This window comes from Procambarus clarkii, chromosome 10, assembly GCF_040958095.1.
Source record: "Procambarus clarkii isolate CNS0578487 chromosome 10, FALCON_Pclarkii_2.0, whole genome shotgun sequence".
In the NCBI taxonomy this organism is placed as follows: Eukaryota; Metazoa; Arthropoda; class Malacostraca; order Decapoda; family Cambaridae; genus Procambarus; species Procambarus clarkii.
Genome location: NC_091159.1, coordinates 43,668,001 through 43,685,465, shown reverse-complemented (window position 1 = coordinate 43,685,465; position 17,465 = coordinate 43,668,001). Strand labels below are relative to the sequence as shown.

Below are 17,465 nucleotides of genomic sequence, written 5' to 3'. Positions count from 1 at the left end.
GATATCCTTCCCCCATAATTGGAAAACTGAGTATGTAGGTGTGTATGTATGCATGTGTGTGTATATGGGTGTGTATGTGTGGGTATATATGTATATATGTGGATATATGTGTATATGTATGTATATATATGTGTATATGTATATATATATATATATATATATATATATATATATATATATATATATATATATATATGTCGTACCTAATAGCCAGAACGCACTTCTCAGCCTACTATGCAAGGCCCGATTTGCCTAATAAGCAAAGTTTTCATGAATTAATATATTTTCTCTAATTTTTTTCTTATGAAATGATGAAGCTACACATTTCATTATGTATGAGGTAATTTTTTTTTTATTGGAGTTAAAATGAACGTAGATATATGACCGAACCTAACCAACCCTACCTAACCTAACCTAACCTATCTTTATAGGTTAGGTTAGGTTAGGTGGCCGAAAAAGTTAGGTTAGGTTAGGTTAGGTAGGTTAGGTAGTCGAAAAACAATTAATTCATGAAAACTAGGCTTATTAGGCAAATCGGGCCGTGCATATTAGGCTGAGAAGTGCGTTCTGGCTACTAGGTACGACATATATATATATATATATATATATATATATATATATATATATATATATATATATATATATATATATGTATGTATATGTATATATATATGTATATGTATATAAGTGTGTATGTATGTGTATGTGTGAGCATATGTAGGTATATATGTGTATATATGAACAACTCGATAAATAATAATATGTATGTATGAACAACTCGATAAATAATAATAATAAAATAAAGAGCCTTAAACAGAACAACTTGTGTGGAAGCATCGGAGTGTGTATATATGAATGCTACACAGTATTCATCTATAAACATCCATAAATGGTGAAACACATGTGAAGAACCTCTCACACACTCACAGCTCCCTGACAAGAGGGAGCCAGCTTAGCTTAGCTGCCAACACCCACACATCGTGTCAGCAAGGCGGACAGCCCGCCTGCTTTCATACCTCTCACTGTATTTCCCACTTCTATACTTCCCTTCACCTAGGCCTCTCCTTCCTCTTTACTATAAAAAAAAAAGAGGAGAGCAGGACAGAAACCAATGGTTTTTTTGTGAGCTTGAGGGGATGGGCGGGCAAACACACTGGTCTCGGCAGAAACCATTGTGTGTGTTCTTAAATCTGGATGGATGAATCCGGATTTACCGTCTCTGGGCAACATGCGCCAGAATCTGCTTGTTTTGTGTGACCTTCTGGTTTTGAACGTCGCAGATAACCCTCCTCCAGCACCCCGGGAAGGACAGAAAAACCTGTTTGTGGGTGGTTCGATTCCCTGACATTGTCGTCCTCGTTCCCCACCTCCAGCCCTCCACTTGCACATGTTTGGGAGGTATAATTAGCTGGTAAGAGCCCTGGTCTGCCGAGGCTAACCATAGCCCGTGCTACTTGTCCCGCTCCTGTGTCAGGTAAGTCCACTACGGGCTCACCATAACCCGTGCTACTTGCCCCGCTCCTGTGTCAGGTAAGTCCACTACGGGCTCACCATAACCCGTGCTACTTGGAACTTATGTTCCGAGTAGCTGAATCTAAAACAACACCAACAACCCTGGTCTGAGCAGCACCCTCGCCTCGGCCACCTGGGGAGACTCATTACCTGCCTAGTGCACCTGTGTGTGTGTGTGTATGTGTGTATTCACCTAGTTGTATTCATCTAGTTGTGCTTGCGGGGGTTGAGTTCTGGCTCTTTCCGCCCGCCTCTTAACTGTCAATCAACTTTTTTTTTTATTTTTTCACACACCTATTTCTCATTGTTGTAGGTGCCAGAGAACCTAGGCCTAGTTTCAGCTCATTGGGTGTAGACCTAGAAAGGGGATGGTTTCCTAGAGCAAGATGCCTTTATGGGTGAAGCTTAAACTTCACCATGAAGGATGCTGAGCAAAAGATTTTTAGTGTGACCTGGACTAGTGCAAGAGGGGCTGGGGATAGCGACCACCAGGCCACAACATCGCCTGAGAAAGCAGAGGAAAAGGTAAATGTCTGTTGAGTTTTCCTAAGTAAAATGTGCTTAGGTAAATTCCCTAAGCCCTGGTGCTAGTTGACTAGCCTCCTCCAGAGTCAATTAGCCTAATTATTAAAGTTATTGGAAGAGTGGTGGCGGCATTTATTTATTTTAAATGAGTAACCTTATCATTCATCCAGTATGTAATTGTTGTAGCGATATCTTTAACATCTTGGTCATTTCTCCCCCTTCCCCCCCCCTCCCCCAACCCCCGATAACTGGTTTAAGCATTTTCCGCTGTGAGAGCAGACTCATCCTGTTCTTGAGGTTATACAATATCATTACTACAGCCTTAGAGGTTACCAGTTGATAGCCACCATTACAGTCTCACAATAACAGCAGTACTTGATTATCATAACCGTATCTGTAGTGATATCGAGAAGTGTTACAATGGTAGCAGCGAGTTGTTCATTTAAACACAAGTGTTACTCTTCACCAATTGTTACAGGCTCTTATCATATCTACATTTGAACCTGTGTAATCAGTCAGCCTCCAACACATCACTGACTGATGACTGTGTGTATATGTGTGTGTGTGTGTGTGTGTGTGTGTGTGTGTGTGTGTGTGTGTGTGTGTGTGTGTGTGTGTGTGTGTGTGTGTGTGTGTGTGTGTGTGTGTGTGAGTAAAAAAATAATAGTAACAGTAGATTGACAGTTGAGAGGCGGGCCGAAAGAGCAGCGCTCAACCCCCACAAACACAACTAGGTGAGTACACACACACAAAGGTGCACCTGACAGGTAACGACACTCCCCAGATGGCGGAGGGACCGACGCTCATCAAAAGAGTCGCCCAATCAGCCAATTTATCCCAGCCTCAGGGTACAGTGATTACAGCCAGACACCAGACCCACTCTCCTCACCTGGGTAGTTATCTAGATATTTGTGTTGGCCTGAAACCACATTACGGTTCCAGTAATAGTGTACTTGTAACTTGGTAAGTGAACTATTGTCCTAGAGAATATTCTCACTACACACAGAAATCACAATAGCGTGATGCATCAAATGAACAAATCCACAAGGACTGTGACGAGGGTTCGAACCTACGCCCGAGAGCATCCCAGATGCTGCTTTAATCGACTGCGCTACGACATGGTAAATGAATTGCAACCGGAAGTTCTACTGCCCTTACTTGGACCCCTGCAGCCTCTCTAAGACACAAACCAGGATTTTACGCAATTCCCCCATGCACTCGAGCTCTTTCATTCTCAAGTTATATCTTTATATCAAACTATATATGGTTTAAAATATAAACAAATTATTGGTTTTGCTTGTTTTATTGAAATGTGTTAAGCCTAGGTTTGCTTTAAAATGAAATTCTAGGAGACACCCAAACAGTTTTCGAATTTCATAATTCTCATTTGAGAATAAAGTTCTGTTTTAATGCAATGCACAAAGAAATCACACTAACATGATGTATCAATGAGAAAATTAGTCTGAGCTATGAGTAGAATTAGAATCTGCACACCATTCAAACCCTAAGGCCACTCCTTAAACTACAGAACCATGACATGTTAAAAGCAATACAAACTGGGATGCAGCAAAATTCTCCAGGGGTTCTGAGGCTTCCACTGAAGCCAAGTTAAGGTTTCACACATTAACCACATATACACTCTGGCTGTGGTATAGGAGTCCTAACCCCCAAATCTTCTCTTCAAATGCACAAAGAAATAACATTAAAGTGATGTATCAATGAGAAAATCATTAGCAGCCATGATGGAGATTCGAACCTGCACACTTGGTACTCCCAAACACATATCTTAAACCACTGTACCACTACATGCTGAAAAAAATACAACTTGGGACTCAACTCAATAGAGGAAACCTCAGGACCTTTAAAGGTTTCACTTGATCCCCAGTAAGTACTTTGCTTTTAGCATGTCATGGTTCAGTGGTTTAAGGTGCATGCTTGGGAGTACCCAATGCATAGGTTCGAATCCTCTCATGGCTCCTACTGATTTTCACCTTGGATTAATGATTAATGTAACGAAACCTAGCCCAACCTTACCTAATCTAACGTACCCTAACCTAATCTAATCTACTCTAACTTAATCTAACCATGGATAAGGTGTAGATAACAGTACAAATTATGAAGTGATACACCTTCAGGAGAGGTTGAGCTAAACATGTGCAAGTGGAGGGGTGTAGGTGGGGAACGAGGACGACAATGTCAGGTGGAACGAACCTCCCACAAACATTAGGTTTTCTGTCCTTCCTGGGGTGCTGGAGGAGGGTCGTCTGCGACGTTCCTAACCAGAAGGTCACATAAACATGGGTTCTGGCGCGTGTTGCCCAGAGACGGTAAATCCGGATTCATCCATCCAGATTTAAAATCACACATAATGGTTCCTGTCGAGACCAGTGTGTTTGCCCGCCCATCCCCCTCAAGCTCACAAAAAAAACTTCGGTTTCAGTTCTGCTCTCCACTTCTGGGGGTGAGAGGCAGGGCTGAAGAGCTAGGGTGAGGGACTGGGATATATGGCATGAGTGAGGGGGGCACGAATAAGTGGCAGGGGTAGGGATGAGAAAGGGTCGTCAGTATCACAAAAATATAAATGAAGCTTGAAGCAGTTGTAATCACATACACAGACACTGACACAAACTCAGATACAAGAAACCAAGACAAAGAGGAATCCACACAAGATCGAATTCTTTTCGACAAAGATGACTTTCTATACTCATTTCACCGGCGCTCCTTCTATCGTCACACCTTTCCTGCCACCGCAGCCTCCACCACCAACACTACACACCCTCCAAAGCAGCGAATGAATTGGAAGTCCTCACGAAAACTTTCTTCTTGAGTTACTGTGTTGTCCGACCTCCTGCATCCATGTTTCAGTCATCTCCACTGCTGGGCAAGCAGCTGGCTAGTCTTCCAGTGCAGAGAATATGTTGCAAGTTTTCACAGAAGGTACCAATGAACGCTTCAACGTCTTCCTTATGTCCGCAACCTTGGAGACAACTCAACCTATTGTTTTCACGGGAACACCATCCATCGCAGCGTCTTCCTGTGGCGACACACAACTCCACAGCTGCTTCATTTCTTGCGTCAGTAAGTATAAATCTCTGCTAAAGACAGCATAGAGTTCCGTCAGCTCATGCTTGAACTTCACTCCATCTCAAACATGGTCACATCCAGAAACCAAGTCACTAAATATAGCAACAATCGGTTGGTAGTTGAAAACATACAACATAAAATACAAGACCGTTGAAAACATACAAGACCGTTGAAAACATACAAGACCGTTGAAAACATACAAAACCGTTGAAAACATACAACCTATAATAACGTTATAAACATACAACACAAATAACGTTGAAAACATACAGCCACTTTGTATCTATTATGAAGATCTCAGTAAAGGTAGACTGAGTGTACATGGTAACGCGTCAGGAAGTAGAGGGAACATTGAACAGCTCCCTGCTGACGGGAAGGAGACAATTGAGGAGAGTGTAGTGATATAAGGCTTGATAAAGATGTCTTACCTGTAGTTGAGGACGTTACCGAGGAAGGTCATGGCCACCACGACCATGGCGGGCATGAAGGAGCCCCAACACGCCAGGAAGAACACAAGCTTCTGGTACCTCCCAAACCCACCAAGAGACTCGTTTATGCCTTCAAAATCCATCGTTGATATTTGTGTTTCAGTCATTATGTTCAGCTTCCCCTTTGTTTTCTTTTAGCAATAAATCACTTGATTATAAGGGAAAATTAATTTATTACAATTAATAGTGTCAAATAACTGCAACAATTTTCCCAGTGCTAATGTCTCTGAATTTCATTTTTTTTCTGTGATAACAATTAAAAATTATACCATTTTTATTTATCATATGCACTAGAGAAAATTTACAAAACCAAAATGGTGAAAACTAGTGATGCGAGGCAGTAGTTGACAACATTATAACATAAGAATTAAGAAAACTGCTTCAGAGGTATGCCATCAGACTAGTCCCAGAACTGAGACGTATGAGTTATGAGGAAAGGCTATGGGAACTAAACCTCACGTCCCTGGAAGATAGAAGAGTCAGGGAAGACATGATCACCACCTAAAAAATTCTCAGAGGAATTGACAGAGTGGACAAAGTATTTAGCATGAGTGGAAAACGAACAATGGGACAGAGGTGGAAACCGAGTACCCAAAATGTGCCACAAAGGAAATGTACCACAGAGGACATGTACCATAAAATGAGTCCCTTTCTAAATCCATGCTACCATTCTGTTACAAACATTATCCTCTCTAGATGCTCCACTATTCTCGACCTTATTTCTCTCTCTAGCACTTTAGAGGAAATCAGTGACACTGGTCTGTAATTTAGTGCCTCCTGTCATGAATATTGGGACTACATTTGCCTTTTCCATAATTTTGGAAGAATTTCTGTTTCGAATGTTTTATTAAAAACCCTCAGTTAGTGGGTGATATAGCACCTCTGCAGCCTCCTTCAGTAGCCATGGTGGATATTAAGTCTGATCTAATTGATATTGTTGCATCTGATTCCTTTAGGTGTTTGTTAACTTCTTCCACTGTGACTACTATGCCATCCAGTGTTTCCTCTGGCCCTTCATGTCTCGGCTCTAGTCTCCATGTTGGTTTTGTTGTAAGGACCTCCTGAAACCTTTTGTTTAGTTCTTCACACACCTCCTTGTCATTTTCTGTAAGACTTTCCCCTTGCCTCTTTAGCCTTTTCTGGCTGTTGTTTTTCTCCTTATATGGCTATAAAAGAGCTTTGATTATTCCTTAGCTTTTGGTGTCATGTCCTTTTCAAATTATCTCTCAGCTTTCCTCCTGACTCTGGAGTAATAATTTCTGGCTCTCTTTAATTCGTGTCTATATTCCTCTGATCCTAGATCTCTTTACATTTTCCGTGCTTTTTTGTTCCTCTCCTGTGCTTCTCTGCACTGCCTATTAAACCAGGTGTTTACTTTGCTTTTTTCATCCACCTCCTTCTTGAGTGGAATGTAAAGCTCCGTTGCATCTGCACATTTCTGAGCAATAATTCCATCATTTCATTTGTTGTCTTCCCATCTAGTTCCCTCTCCCACTGGACATTACTCAGAATATCCCTCACCTTACTGTGGTCTACACGTCTATAGTCTCTCATTTCTTAGTCTATCTAGTTCCTTTAACTCCATTATGTACTGAAGCATGATAATGCAGTGATCACTTGCCCCTCGGGGCATCTCATGCTTTATCTTTTCCATATCTGTCTCATTTTGGGGCAAACACAAAGTCTAGGTTCGCGTCTGAGTCATCTCCATTTACTCTTGTTGGTTCTGTAATATGTTGCTTCAAGATGTGCTTATGTGCTGCATCTACCAGTTATGATCTACATGTCTCATCACCTTCATGGGGGTTCCTTAATTATCCAGTCTATTTTTAAGTCATTTAAATCCCCAAGTATTATCACTCTGGCTCTCGCTCCCCTTGACACTATGGCTGCTTTTTTTATTACCTTCAGGCAAGTCTCATTGCATTTGCCATATTCTTCCCCGGGCCTTCAGTTGTTAAGTGGGGGGTTGTAAATCACTGCTATCACTATCTTCATGTCCCCAAATGTTGCTATTCTCAGTAGTACGTACTCTTGCTGATGAAATTCCTCTGAAACTTTCACTTCCTCAAAGCTCCAGTGTAGCTAAAATAGTGGGGCTACACCACCTTCTCCCTTCTCATCCTTTTTTCCTTATTGATATTCTCTTGGGATGATTGCATTTCCTATAACACTCATCAGTTTTGTTTCTGTTATTGCAGTAATGTGTGGCTGCTCTTTCAACATTCTTTCACGTAACTCTACCCCCATATTTGTAACTGTCTGCATTTATGTACATAAACTTATTACTTCTCATCTCTACTGGGCTGCTTTGGTTTCTCCTAAGGTGGATTCGTTATAGTTCCATGGCCAATTCTGATAGGGAAGGGGGTGTTTGTTGACTAAGTCACTCATGGCTATTGTGGATCTCTATAGGCTAGTTTGACTAATTATTCTCTTGAATTGGGCTGGCTGATGCCTGACTTTCCTAATCCTGTTCCCTGCTTTCATTGCTTTCTGGTCTCCTTGAGGCATTTACTTATTTTGTTTTTCTTATTTTCTTTGCTTCCACTCTATCCTCCTTTGACATGTCTTGTCATGTGGATTACCACATGCCGCGACATGTCAAGTCTCTCTGTCCCTCAATTTTGATTTTCCAGCCAGAATATATTAGACTGGTGAACTACTCTGAAAGATTACTTTCACTGGTTAATTCTCTCTATTTGGAATATCTACCAAGCTCTTGTTCCTTGTTACCCTGGTGTTTCTTGTTACCCTAGTGTTCCTTGTTACCCTGGTGTTCCTTGTTACCCGGGTGTTCCTTGTTACCCTGGTGTTCCTTGTTACCCGGGTGTTCCTTGTTACCCGGGTGTTCCTTGTTACCCTGGTGTTCCTTGTTACCCTAGTGTTTCTTGTTACTCTGGTGTTCCTTGTTACTCTGGTGTTCCTTGTTCCCCTGGTGTTCCTTGTTACTCTTGTGTTCCTTGTTACTCTGGTGTTCCTTGTTCCCCTGGTGTTCCTTGTTCCCCTGGTGTTCCTTGTTACCCTGGTGTTCCTTGTTACTCTGGTGTTCCTTGTTATCTGGTGTTCCTTGTTACTCTGGTGTTCCTTGTTACTCTGGTGTTCCTTGTTATCTGGTGTTCCTTGTTACCCTGGTGTTCCTTGTTCCCTGGTGTTCCTTGTTTCCTTGGTGTTCCTTGTTACCCTCGTGTTCCTTGTTACCCTGGTGTTCCTTGTTCCCTGGTGTTCCTTGTTCCCTGGTGTTCCTTGTTACCCTGGTGTTCCTTGTTCCCTGGTGTTCCTTGTTACCCTGGTGTTCCTTGTTACTCTGGTGTTCCTTGTTACCCCTGGTGCTCCTTGTTACCCTGGTGCTCCTTCTAACCCTGGTGTGAAGCACTGGGTGGTGTCCCCTGGTGTGAAGCACTGGGTGGTGTCCCCTGGTGTGAAGCACTGGGTAGTGTCCCCTGGTGTGAAGAACTGGGGTGGTGTCCCCTGGTGTGAAGCACTGGGTGGTGTCCCCTGGTGTGAAGCACTGGGTGGTGTCCCCTGGCGTGAAGCACTGGGGTGGTGTCCCCTGGTGTGAAGCACTGGGGTGGTGTCCCCTGGTGTGAAGCACTGGGTGGTGTCCCCTGGTGTGAAGCACTGGGGTGGTGTCCCCTGGTGTGAAGCACTGGGTAGTGTCCCCTGGTGTGAAGCACTGGGTGGTGTCCCCTGGTGTGAAGCACGGGTGATGTCCCCTGGTGTGAAGTACTGGGGTGGTGTCCCCTGGTGTGAAGCACTGGGTGGTGTCACCTGTGTGAAGCACTGGGGTGGTGTCCCCTGGTGTGAAGCACTGGGTGGGGTCCCCTGGTGTGAAGCACTGGGTGGTGTCCCCTGGTGTGAAGCACTGGGGTGGTGTCCCCTGGTGTGAAGCACTGGGTGGTGTCCCCTGGTGTGAAGCACTGGGGTGGTGTCCCCTGGTGTGAAGCACTGGGGTGGTGTCCCCTGGTGTGAAGCACTGGGGTGGTGTCCCCTGGTGTGAAGCACTGGGTGGTGTCCCCTGGTGTGAAGCACTGGGGTGGTGTCCCCTGGTGTGAAGCACTGGGTGGTGTCCCCTGGTGTGAAGCACTGGGGTGGTGTCCCCTGGTGTGAAGCACTGGGTGGTGTCCCCTGGTGTGAAGCACTGGGTGGTGTCCCCTGGTGTGAAGCACTGGGTGGTGTCCCCTGGTGTGAAGCACTGGGGTGGTGTCCCCTGATGTGAAGCACTGGGTGGTGTCCCCTGGTGTGAAGCACTGGGGTGGTGTCCCCTGGTGTGAAGCACTGGGTGGTGTCCCCTGGTGTGAAGCACTGGGTGGTGTCCCCTGGTGTGAAGCACTGGGTGGTGTCCCCTGGTGTGAAGCACTAGGGTGGTGTCCCCTGGTGTGAAGCACTGGGGTGGTGTCCCCTGGTGTGAAGCACTGGGTGGTGTCCCCTGGTGTGAAGCACTGGGGTGGTGTCCCCTGGTGTGAAGCACTGGGTGGTGTCCCCTGGTGTGAAGCACTGGGGTGGTGTCCCCTGGTGTGAAGCACTGGGTGGTGTCCCCTGGTGTGAAGCACTGGGTGGTGTCCCCTGGTGTGAAGCACTGGGTGGTGTCCCCTGGTGTGAAGCACTGGGTGGTGTCCCCTGGTGTGAAGCACTGGGTGGTGTCCCCTGTGTGAAGCACTGGGGTGGTGTCCCCTGGTGTGAAGCACTGGGGTGGTGTCCCCTGGTGTGAAGCACTGGGTGGTGTCCCCTGGTGTGAAGCACTGGGGTGGTGTCCCCTGGTGTGAAGCACTGGGTGGTGTCCCCTGGTGTGAAGCACTGGGGTGGTGTCCCCTGGTGTGAAGCACTGGGTGGTGTCCCCTGGTGTGAAGCACTGGGTGGTGTCCCCTGGTGTGAAGCACTGGGTGGTGTCCCCTGGTGTGAAGCACTGGGTGGTGTCCCCTGGTGTGAAGCACTGGGTGGTGTCCCCTGGTGTGAAGCACTGGGGTGGTGTCCCCTGGTGTGAAGCACTGGGTGGTGTCCCCTGGTGTGAAGCACTGGGTGGTGTCTCCTGGTGTGAAGCACTGGGTGGTGTCCCCTGGTGTGAAGCACTGGGTGGTGTCTCCTGGTGTGAAGCACTGGGTGGTGTCTCCTGGTGTGAAGCACTGGGTTGTGTCCCCTGGTGTGAAGCACTGGGTGGTGTCCCCTGGCGTGAAGCACTGGGTGGTGTCCCCTGGTGTGAAGCACTGGGTGGTGTCACCTGTGTGAAGCACTGGGTGGTGTCCCCTGGTGTGAAGCACTGGGTGGTGTCTCCTGGTGTGAAGCACTGGGTGGTGTCCCCTGGTGTGAAGCACTGGGTGGTGTCCCCTGGTGTGAAGCACTGGGTGGTGTCCCCTGGTGTGAAGCACTGGGTGGTGTCCCCTGGTGTGAAGCACTGGGTGGTGTCCCCTGGTGTGAAGCACTGGGTGGTGTCCCCTGGTGTGAAGCACTGGGTGGTGTCCCCTGGTGTGAAGCACTGGGTGGTGTCCCCTGGTGTGAAGCACTGGGTGGTGTCGCCTACGATGAGACCGGGAAGGATCAGTCAACACTCTACAATACCCACCAACCCTACACACGCTCTACAATACCCACCAACCCTACACACGCTCTACAATACCCACCAACCCTACACACACTCTACAATACCCACCAACCCTACACACGCTCTACAATACCCACCAACCCTACACACACTCTACAATACCCACCAACCCTACACACGCTCTACAATACCCACCAACCCTACACACACTCTACAATACCCACCAACCCTACACACGCTCTACAATACCCACCAACCCTACACACACTCTACAATACCCACCAACCCTACACACGCTCTACAATACCCACCAACCCTACACGCGCTCTACAATACCCACCAACCCTACACACGCTCTACAATACCCACCAACCCTACACACACTCTACAATACCCACCAACCCTACACACACTCTACAATACCCACCAACCCTACACACGCTCTACAATACCCACCAACCCTACACACGCTCTACAATACCCACCAACCCTACACACGCTCTACAATACCCACCAACCCTACACACGCTCTACAATACTGCCAATTTCCCTTTGTGCTCGTCGATAATTTCAAAGATAAGTTTCAGCACATATTATTGTTAAGTACGCCAAGGAGAACCATGACCACGGACGCAGCGTCCATATGTGTACAGTCTGTCATCACAGGTTCTCCCAGAGAATACACCCTCACTCGCCAGCGGCCACCACCAGACTGGTGCTTAACCTGCCGCCGCCATATGCGGGGACCTGCTTTCACCTGTACCTCTGGCACCTGCCACCACCCTCCAGATGCTCGATTATCTTCACCCTGACCCTTGGTGCCACGCAGCCCGTCCTCCAAAAATGAGGTAAATGTAAGAGTCCCATAAGTGCAATTATGTACTATGTATGACAGTGAGGAATTGTGCTTATTTACACTTAGTATTAAATCGTAGTCAAATATATTGCGAATATTTGAGTTTACCTGAAAAGCTGAATAGAAAATTACGACCTAACCTGACCGTCTTAGTTTTTGACGATAAGCATTTTTTTGCTTTTTAATTACAATTACTTCTTAACCTATAGCTATATTGATATTACAATTTTATAAAACTAATAAAACAAAACTAAAATATTTAAAGAAATTGTAAAATAACTCAGCATATTTTCAGATTTTGTATAAAATCTCTCTTGTTTAATAAAATTGAAAAGAAATTTTTGATATTTAAAACTTTTGTATAGCAAACTGAACTAAAAAACTTTATCTTAAAGTTCTGTGTCTCAACAGAAAACGAGGAGAATTAAATGGGGAGGTAAATATAACAGCCCCATGTGCAATTATGTACCATGTATGACAGTCAGGAAATTCACTTATTACACTTCGTATTAAAACGTACTGTCATAATTCGGAGGATGAGTTGGTGCCACGCGCTCACACCTGCACCTCTGGCACCCGCCACCACCCTCCAGATAAACAACAATCTCAACAAAAATCACATAATTCTAGATGACTTAATATTGACCAAGGGCAGCGAAATAGCCCTCAAGTCGATTATTTCCTAAACAGCATGAACTCCTGTATGCTAATCCCCACAATCACCAAGCCCACCTGAATCACTCAAACATCTGCTACTACCTTGGATCATTTATGGACTAACATAACAGCTTCCCTTGCATCTGGTATAATCACTGACAGAACAACTGACCACTATCCTACCTTCCTCGTAGCGAACATGGCCATAACACCACCAGCTAACAAGCGTTTCGGGCAGGATTTTCCTCCCCGAAACGCTTTGCGTAATAGTGGCTTTAGGCATTGTATGTACTAGCTCTATCTATAAATCTATAAATATTTGTAAAATCTCTTGTATGTATGTACCTTACCTGAATAAACATTTATTTATTTATTTATTTTAAACTGACCTTTATATTACACAGTGACGCAGCAATAGGCAATCTCACAAATGCACTCCACATTATAAACTGGGAATCTGAATTTAATAATACTCAGGATATAAATTCATTAACTAACTTCTTCCTTTCCAAAATTCCAAGCCTTTACAACACTCATTGTCTTCTCCTCACCAAGCAAGTAACTGACAAAAGGTTAAACAATCCCTAGCTCACAAATGGCATAATCAGAGCAATCGACAAGAAACATGAATATGAAAAAAATTAGGATTGGCCTAGTTGCAACGGAAGTAGTTAAGAGGTACTCGCCAGTGCTTACCAGTATAATAAGAAAAGCAAAACTTTCCTATTATGAGAGTAGATTCAAAGAAACAAAAGGCAACATGAAAATCCCATGGAGAGCCATCTCTAACATCCTTGGATCTAAACAACATTCACATAACCACATAAAAATCTCCAAGAATGGTTATACACCTGCAACAGATCTAGAAACAGCAACTGAAATTAATAACTTCTTTTCATCAAAAGCATGGTTAGCATCAACATCCCCACATATTGGTGTTAACCTTGCCAGAAAAATCCCGCAGACTCAGACACATGTTACCACATATCTCTCTACTCTCTTCTCCTTTCACCAGTCAGCCCTACATGTATTGTGTCCATCATTCACTCACTAAAAACCAAAGCTGGGAACATTAGTGAAATACCGTCTATGTTATACAAGAGTGTCTCCCATGCTCTTGCGCCACCCATAGCTTTGCTGTTCAACAAATCTCTAGAGTGTCATACCTTCCCTGATATCCTTAAAAAAGCAAGAGTAATGCCAGTTTATAAAGGAGGCAATCCGACAAATATAAACAGTTACAGAGAAATATCAAATCTACCTATATTGTCAAAAATATTTGAAAAAATTATTTTACAAACAGATCTACTCCTATCTTGTAAAATTCAACACACAAAGTCCTTTTCAGTTTGGCTTCCGCTCTCAAAAATAGTACCAATGATGCAATTATTAGTCAACTCATTATTAGTCAAATCCTCGTCAACAGTCTGCTTGACCTAATCTACTTAGCCCTTGACAAAAATGAGTTTCCGATTGGACTCTTCATTGACCTGAGAAAGGCCTTTGATACTGTTAACCATAACTACCTCTTACTTAAACTTTACCATTATGGAATCCGAAGCCTTGCCCTGAACTATATCCGATCCTATCTTAATAACAGACACCAATATGTAGCCACCAATGAATAGAAAAGCTTGAATTTGAGAAGAAATACAGAACAGGGGTCATTTTCAAAAGAATTGTGTAAGAAGTGCTCTTTATTGCTATCTAACATAGTAGAAGGAACTAAAACAAGCTACTATGAAAAGAAATTTAATCAAATAAAGAGTAACATAAAAAAACATGGAACACTTTTCACAAACATTAAGGTCAAAGAATAACACAAATAAAAAAAATAATTTCTTTTTATCAAGAGTTTACCGGTAATTGTAATATTTACAATTATTATTATAATAATTATCATAATAATAATTGTTGTATTTAATAATTATCACTCTTCCTTCTACTTGGTGTTGAAGGAGGCCGGCTTTGGGTGAAAGAGGGTTGTGACGATCCTTGTCTGGAACCCGTAGGTGCGGGACCAGGACGTCCACCTCCCGAGGGTCGTGCGGCCCCCAGGCTCTGCTTCAGGAGGCTGGGGTCATTCATACCCTTGATGGGGTGGTTCTTCTCCGGCTCCGACCACGGCGGTCTCCGGGGTTGGAGGTCCCTGTGCCCTTCTTCACCACCTTCGAGGTCAACCCCGGAACTCACAGTTCCTGCGACGGCGCTGGAACCAATCGTATTGGTGTATGCCTTTCCATTGGAGACTTTCAGCGCCGTGGAGAGGGGGGACCTGCTGTCTGTTTAACAGCTTCTCCCCCGAATCAACCTACCCTGGCTTTGGGCCCTGGTGAGGCCACTCCAGACCGACAACCAGAGCGCAACTCCATAGTCTCCTGAGACTGATGGATGCCTACTTCTACCGATTCTCAAGAACCTCGTCAACTGTTATGATATAATCCCCTCACGTGCGACCAAATCAATATATTCACTGAGTAGAGTCAGTTCACACAGGAATTGGGTGGCGACAGTTTGTCGCTCCTTAATGATAGCAAAGTTACTCTACACAAGGGTCAATGTTTACAGGTTTAATAAGGTCAGGTCGTGTCACGTGACCTTGTTGTCTGCTAAGCTGATAATTGAAGATGGTTACCTGTGTCTTTCCATCAAAGAAGGCGCTATCTAGGTGTGATAGCAAGATAAGCGGAGCTTAACTCCTGGCTCCACCCTTATATGCTCGAGCAGTTGTACATTAATACGTAGAGGCTACTCACTCTACACAGAGGATCCAGCTCTATAGGCGAGATACTTCACCGGTCTCTCCCCCAGTCAACTGTTGTTATTGTTATAAACACAACCCGTCCTCGACTCAAGTCCATTACATCCAGCGGTCGACACCACAGACGCATTCATAAATTTTAACATGCTGTTCATTCAAAACGGGAATTTTCTCAAGTATAAATTAATATTATAATATATTAGCATATTGTGCATATATAGGCATAGGTTAGGTTAGGTTAGGTGTTTAGGTTCTGTTGGCGATTATTTGCATTTGTAGTACGTGGGTGAAGCATTTATAGCGTTGTGATTCGAACAAAATTCGTCAGTGAAACACTTGTTCCGGATATGTTCGAACGTCAGCAGTTGTGAGTCGTGTGTAAACCGCTTTTCATTCATAAACAGGGGGTTTGGCGGGTGCATGGAATCACTTTTGGATCTTTGTTTGGAGGACGGACTGTATAAACAGCCTCCTGGTGCTTCGGAGCTCATTAACTGTTTAATACAGCCCGTTCTAAAAACAAAGATCCAAAAGTGATTCCATGCACCCGCCAAACCCCCTGTTTATGAATGAAAAGCGGTTTACACACGACTCACAACTGCTGACGTTCGAACATATCCGGAACAAGTGTTTCACTGACGAATTTTGTTCGAATCACAACGCTATAAATGCTTCACCCACGTACTACAAATACAAATAATCGCCAACAGAACCTAAACACCTAACCTATGCCTATATATGCACAATATGCTAATATATTATAATATTAATTTATATTTGAGAAAATTCTTGTTCTGAATGAACAGCATGTTAAAATTTATGAATGCGTCTGTGGGGGCGACCGCTGGATGTAATGGACTTGAGTCGAGGACGGGTTGGTTTAATAATTGCAACCCGTCCTCGACTCAAATCCATTCCATCCAGCAGTTGACCCCATAGACGCATTCATAAATTTTTACATGCTGTTCATTCAAAACAAGAATTTTCTCAAATCTAAATTAATATTATATTATGTTAGCATATTGTGCATATATTGGCATAGGTTAGGTTAGGTGTTTAGGTTCTGTTGGCGATTATTTGTATTTGTAGTACGTGGGTGAAGCATTTACAGCGTTGTGGTTCAAAAAATTCGTCAGTGAAGCACTTGTTCTGGACGTGTTCGAACAAAATCAGTTGTGAGTCGTGTGTAAACCTTTTTCATTCATAAACAAAGGGGGTTTGGCGGGTGCATGGAATTACTATTGGATCTTTGTTTGGAGAATGGGCTGAATATTTGTAAACAAAGCCAACAAGCCGACAAGATTGAAAAAAGATGTACAGGTTCGTAAGTGCTTGCGTAACTGTTTCGTAAACCTGGCTCCAAGGGGCCTGTAGAGTGGGCCTTGACTGTCAGCCTTATCCCCCCCCCCCCCCCCTCGTCTCTAACCAACTGATATTCAGAGACCTTGATGAGTGTGATTGTCATGTATTCACCTAGTTGTGCTTGAGGTGGTTGAGCTCTGCTCTTTCGGCCCGCCTCTTAACTGTCAAATCAACTGTTTCTAACTACTACTACTACTATTTTTTTCACATCACATCACACACACACACACACACACACACACACACACACACACACACACACACACACACACACACACACACACACACGGAAGCAGCCCGTGACAGCTGACTAACTCCCAGGTACCTATTTACTGCTAGGTAACAGGGGCATAGGAGCATAGGTGAAAGAAACTCTGTCCAATGTTTCTCGCCGGCGCCCGGGGTCGAACCCGGGACCACAGGATCATATGGCCAGCGTGCTGTCTGCTCGGCCGGCTGGCCCCGTATGTGGTGTATTGTATGTGTTTCCTGAATTGTATGTGGTAGAATTTCAAGGGCAATCGGCCATATTTGTCACAATTTCTTGTGTAGTGACTCTGAATTAATATTGATTATGGTTAAGTTAAGGTTCAATAATTACCAACCATTAGTCTTGCATCATCATAAACATATTTAATAATTGTTCATATTTAATAAACGAACATATTTAATAAACGAACA

General features: G+C 44.2%; 1 protein-coding gene across 3 annotated transcripts in view; it reads right to left on the bottom strand.

The window, feature by feature from the left end:
• The window catches only part of LOC123775371 (organic cation transporter protein-like), a 149,791-nt gene that overhangs the window by 57,255 nt on the left and 75,071 nt on the right, over positions 1-17,465 (bottom strand). Inside the window, exons 1-2 of one of the 3 annotated variants that reach the window (XM_069321957.1) lie at positions 11,663-11,856; positions 5,550-5,853 (exon numbers count right to left, since the gene is read on the bottom strand). The exons of 1 other annotated variant lie outside the window; for it this stretch is intronic. In XM_069321957.1, coding sequence (XP_069178058.1) covers positions 5,550-5,716 — 167 coding nt within the window. In that variant the 5' untranslated portion in view covers positions 5,717-5,853; positions 11,663-11,856. Of the gene's footprint in view, positions 1-5,549; positions 5,854-11,662; positions 11,857-17,465 lie in introns of those variants that run through there. One more of the 3 variants, XM_069321958.1, reaches the window with a different exon arrangement.